The 5,367-nt window shown below is 44.2% G+C and overlaps 1 protein-coding gene and 1 long non-coding RNA gene across 4 annotated transcripts in view; one reads left to right on the top strand and one right to left on the bottom strand.

The window, feature by feature from the left end:
- Positions 1-2,550, top strand: part of EPB41L4A (erythrocyte membrane protein band 4.1 like 4A) — a 258,505-nt gene extending 255,955 nt beyond the window's left edge. For all 3 annotated transcript variants that reach the window (XM_019659141.1, XM_019659144.1, XM_019659142.1), the window contains one exon: positions 390-2,550. In XM_019659141.1, coding sequence (XP_019514686.1) covers positions 390-518 — 129 coding nt within the window. In that variant the 3' untranslated portion in view covers positions 519-2,550. The remainder of the gene's footprint in view (positions 1-389) is intronic.
- Positions 2,551-2,646: 96 nt separating this feature from the next.
- LOC109391533 (uncharacterized) lies at positions 2,647-4,203 on the bottom strand. The gene is made up of 3 exons (XR_002125858.1): positions 3,720-4,203; positions 3,205-3,274; positions 2,647-2,810 (listed from the first exon to the last, which is right to left on the bottom strand). It is a non-coding gene; the product is annotated as an uncharacterized LOC109391533 (long non-coding RNA).
- Positions 4,204-5,367: the final 1,164 nt, after the last annotated feature.

Genomic DNA, 5,367 nt, shown 5'->3' with positions numbered 1-5,367 from the left:
GGGGGGGTGGTCTAAGAATGGCTGTAAGGCGACAGGAGATTATAAATTACTCACAGCCCTCTTTCTGCCCCTCCTTGGAAAGTGGGAGGCTCAAGACTACAAAGAAAATGACAACTGGGGGGATGGGTAGTTATGCCTAATCTTCATGAATATAATTTCTATATATGTAACTGTTGGAATGAATTTTATATTTAAAATTTAAACCATCTTCATGTTGTTTATCATAGGTTAAATATTTAGAGGGATTTTTGAATAGCTTTTGATATGCACCTTTCTTAAATAATTTTGCAACTTGATGTCTTAAGTGTTAGACAGTCTTAATTTCTGATGAATAAAACTGACTTGGCTGTATGTTCTCTGCATCTTATTTTTCAAATATTTTCTTCTAGAGAAGAAATGGGTCTAAAGAAAGCCTGATTGAAGAAAAATCTCAGACATCTACAAGCAATCTGGCTGGAAAACATACAGCGAAAACCATAAAAACTATCCAAGCTTCACGCCTCAAGATAGAGACTTGATCCCAGTGAAGGGCTTGGGCCGGGTGGGGGGTGGGAAGGGTGTGTGTGTGCCACCTACTTTGAAACTGTGAATTATTAAAGTATCTTGGACCTTCAAGTGTTTCTTCAGAAGAAAATTAAGTCTGTTGCTTCTTTTAAAGGTTTAACTACAGCATATTTGTGAAGGGACTTTTAATTTGTAACTGGAAGGATAGCTGTCTTGTAAAAACTCATTCACTCGATGCCGTTATTTTCCGTGGTGGAAGCTGAGGATCTGGTCTCTACAACCAGAACCAGACGCTTCTGGTCAGTTCTGGAATCCTGGACCGCAGCTGGCTGGCTGTGCACGACACCAAGTGGGGTGAAAAGGTTCTGCCCAGCTCTAGCTGGACCTCAGCCTGTGCAGATGCACTGAGGACTGTCACCTCACTTCCAGACTGCAGATATTAATATAAATGTTCTTTGTAATACTGTATATTGTGGCATTAAGTTCCACTGGTTATTTACAAATGTAAAAAAAGCTTTGTTTGAAAGTGTTGCTTTAATTTCTAGTGTCCTTGTCTTTTGTTTTCAGGAAAAAGGCAATGTGTGGATTTCAGTTGACCTCAGCTTATAAATTCCTACCACGCTCAACTTCAAACGGTCCCTCCAGCCTGCTTGGCTATCTCTCCCCCCAAGGACTATTTCAGACCTTTCCTCTCTGATTTGCAAGCACAGATCCCTCCCCAGCTACCATTTCTCCCATTCCAAGTTTCTCAAAAAAGATTAACCAGACACTATAACCAGTGTCCTCAATTCATCTCTCAATACGGATCCTCCCCCAGGGCTCCACTAAAGCAGACTCCACTAGTTACCTGCATGTCACCAAATCACAAGGCCCAAGGCTAACTTTTAGGCTGCCTTGCACACTTCTTGCTGCTTTAATGTCGTGCTTCCCATTTAATTTCTATCATCCTCATCCTCCATTGCAGTTCATTCTACCCTACCTCACTAATTACTAGTTCCTCAAACCTCAGACCCTCTTCCTCTACCACAGGTTTTCATGCCCATGCCCCTCAGGTGTACTTAGCTTGGACTACAGACTAGTGTCCTGCCAAGTGACCAATTAGTTTAAAATGCTGCCCCCCCAGCTGGATTTAGGGCCTTATGCTTATGAATGTGCAAGTCTACATACCTAGCATCATTATGGACACTTCCCCTATTACCAAGTCCTGTCAGCTTTGCCCTCTAGAGCTTAATTATTCCTTTACTAATTTTACCACATTGATCCAAGATGGTCATCTCTTGCCCAGACAACTATACTAGCCTCCAGTGGGCCCACTTGTATTCATTTTCTTGCAAATGTGATCACAGATCTCCCTTTGCTTTGAATACAGCCTTACGTGGTCTGGCATCTTACCTGTTCAGCCTTAACTTCTAAGACTCCCAGTTCCCATAATGGCCATAACATGCCTCATTAAGCCTTCTTATCTAAATCAGGGCACCAAAGAGGGAAAGCAGTTACAACTGTTACAATTCTGGACTTAGGGTCATATCATTTTTCTAGCTCAAGGCCTCTGCACATGCCACTCCCCCAATTTTGCTCACAAAAACCATACCCACCCTTAGTCTCCACTCTGCTTTCTGACTTGGTCAGACCCTACTTTGCATAGGATTTGTCTCACAAAGTTTTACATTTGTGGTATTTCCTCCATTCACCTGTAAGATTCCAAAGGGAGGAACTATTCAATATTTTGCTCATCCTGTGTGTCCCCAGCTCCTAGTACAGTGCTTTCAATAAATTTTTTCAATGCCTGAACATATTGTCTTTGCAAAGCGAAGGCAGGAGGTATGCTGACTTCAAGTTTACAATGTAGTCACATAAGAAAAAAATGCAGTGACAGTGTGAAAGCACACCCGTGACCTAGAAACCAACTCGTCTAATTCAGTTGATCACGAGGCAGTGGAAGAAAGCACATTATTTCTCCTTGGGCTTCACATAAGCCTGTGTTTCATAAGCCTATCAGTGACTGATAGCACTGAATATTAATCTTAACTGCTAAGATTTAACAAGTTTGAAATTGCTGGGTGAGAAGGGCAAAAACCTCCCTTTGATCTTTCAGTGAAAGCATGCTATCTTCTCACAGGCACTTAATAACACAAATCTCCATGAAGCACACTTAAGTATTTATTCATAGACACGCTGTTTTCAATGTATCTTTATGGACTGTCCAAAAGCAGTTTTAGTAGTCCTCAGACTCCTGAAGATTTTAAATGATCCAAGCAACTCCTGTGAAGATCGATCAAGTTTTCAAATTCTTCACCAAGGACATCCTAAAAGAAAAGAACAATCTGACAAGCAAGTACTCACATGCATCATACCTTAAGAACTTGGTAATAAACTCCACACATTCTGCATTGCATTACTTTCTGCATTTCTGGACTTATTTAAATGTCAACATAAAACGTGCCTCCTGAGGCATGACAAGTGGTTTTTAAATTAGCTGCTACACACAGAACCATCCTAAGATTTCGAAAATATGCTGGGAACATGCTATCCCATTTGCTATAGACTTAACCATGTTAACCACAGATATAGCAGTACTGAGCCATTAATACCGATTTTAAACTAATACCCACAAGGTAAGGCATCCCAATCTAGAAAGGTGATAAAATTCCCATTAGAAATAACTGCGTTTAGACAGAACTTCAACGAACATCACCCTACCTTAGGTCACCTTTGTGCTCCCAGGTGTTCAGCTAACAGCATCCATCTGCTTCAAGCATCCATCTTTCACCTAAACGAAAATTAGTTAAGACCGGTTAAGAGCCACTATACACATTGGCAGTTATCACATGTGCAAATTAATGGAGAAGCACAAATTGTTACTTATGCAGCTCCTACACCCAAGATAACAATTTCAAAGGCAGGAAAGGGCTGCAAAGTGTTTAGTTTATGCCTTTTTTGACACCACATTCACTAGTTTCCAAAAGTGAACGGGCAACACAAAGGCTACTTGGAAATTGTGTTAAGAACCGCTGTGTCTATGGCACAAAACTTAAATCAACTGGCTGAGATGAACGGTTCTGTTGATTAGAGCTGGAAGGGGAATTAACTAATCCCAGCTCTAGATTTACAGTTGAAAATGCGACAAGGTCATTAAAACTGATAAGTGTTTTAAACGGTTAACATCTTAAAACTTCAACGCAACGGCTCTTTTTTGCACCAACATGAAAGCTCACCTGCCAAGTTCTGCATCTTTAACAGCCGTCAAGGGCCTAAACCTTCAGTGGCCCATTATTTCCCGCTGTGACAGGGTAGGCATACATGCAGTCCTGCGGTCAGGCCTTTCCCGTTCACACGAGAGAAATCTTTGCTTCTATTAAAAGCTGCCTGGCACACAGTCGATGACCAATAAACTTAGATGCACTCAAACCAATCTCCCCAATTCCTGGCGTGGGAACGCAGGCTGGGGGTCGCGGCGGGGCCTCCCGGGGTACCACGGCCAACGTGGCGGAGGTCAGGCCAGGCCGCTGCCCTCCACGCGTTCAGGGCCCGGGCCCTCGGACCCCGCCGGGCCGCCGCGGGCACGTCACCAGGCTCAGGGCGGCCGCGCAACCGCGGCCTGCGCCTCGGCCGACGGGAGCCACCCGCCATCCCGGAACCCCAGAAATCGCACACCTCGACCGGAGCGCGGAGGTAAGAAAGGCCGCGCGGCCCTCCCACAATGCTTTTCTACTCCTGGGAGGACCCACTGTCCGCAGGGCGCGGGGAGAACGGGCTGTACCATCGGCCACCGCGCTGGGGAGGCGCCGCCGTGTGGCGGGAGGGCGACGTGCCCCGTGATTGGCCGTGGGGCCAAGGCGGAAGAGGACCGGGGGAGGTTTTGCCCCCTTTGCTTCCTTTCCTTTGTGTGCCCAGTTCTTTCGGCGGCAAAAGGAGGTTTCATCCTGCGTGGATCTCCATCCACCCTTCCTCTCAATGTCAAGACTGAGCTGCTCGAGCAGCCTAAAGGACTTGAGACCGTGTTCTGGGGAGGACAGATGGAGCTCACAGTCTCCCGCTGAGGAAGAGTAAGGTCATTCATTCAGAAATGTTTATTGAGTACTTACTTACATGCCCCGTCCTAAATGCCTGGGAATCAGATGTGAATGAAACCGACAAGGATACTGTCTGACAGTGTGGTTGGGCGAGAAAGACACTCAACAATTAACACGTGGGCGCTGAGTCCAAATAGTGTTAAGTGCCAAGAATGAAACAAAATAGGGTACCGTGATGGAGCAGGGCAGTCCGATAGAAATACAGTGCGAACCACGAAAATAATTTAAATTTTTTGCAATGTCCTTTCAAAAAGAGTGAAAGAAACAAAACAGACACTCAACACATGCTAAATATTATCACTTCAACATGTAATCAGTGTAAAATTATTAATGATATATTTTGCATTCTTTTTTTCCTACTGACTTAAAAGTCTGGTGTATATGTTATGCTTGTAGCATATTTCACTCAGACTAGTCACAATTCAAGTGCTAAGAAGCAGGCCTGGACCAGCGTGGCGAGAGCAGCCCTAGAGGGGTGTAGAGTGGCCTAAGATGCAGCTGAAGAGACAGGCGGGAGCAAATCATACAGGGCATTGTGCATGTGGTTAGGAGTTGGAATTTTCTGTTGACATTTTAGAATTGATTAATTATTACCACAGAAAGAAAGCAGAGATTGTTATTCACTTTTTGCCGATAACCATAATTCATTGAAAGGATAGAGACTGCAGTGAGGCAGTTAACAACTGGGTGTCCTTGCTCTCATAGGTTCTGACTCATCCAGAGACCACATCCTGGCACTTTTCTTTGTTTCTTTGAAGCTTACTGCTAAGAAAAAAAAAGAAAGAAAGTG

Source organism: Hipposideros armiger, unplaced genomic scaffold (assembly GCF_001890085.2).
Source record: "Hipposideros armiger isolate ML-2016 unplaced genomic scaffold, ASM189008v1 scaffold_296, whole genome shotgun sequence".
NCBI classification, from domain to species: domain Eukaryota; kingdom Metazoa; phylum Chordata; class Mammalia; order Chiroptera; family Hipposideridae; genus Hipposideros; species Hipposideros armiger.
Note: the sequence above shows the minus strand (reverse complement) of the source record. Positions and strands in the feature narration are given on the sequence as shown.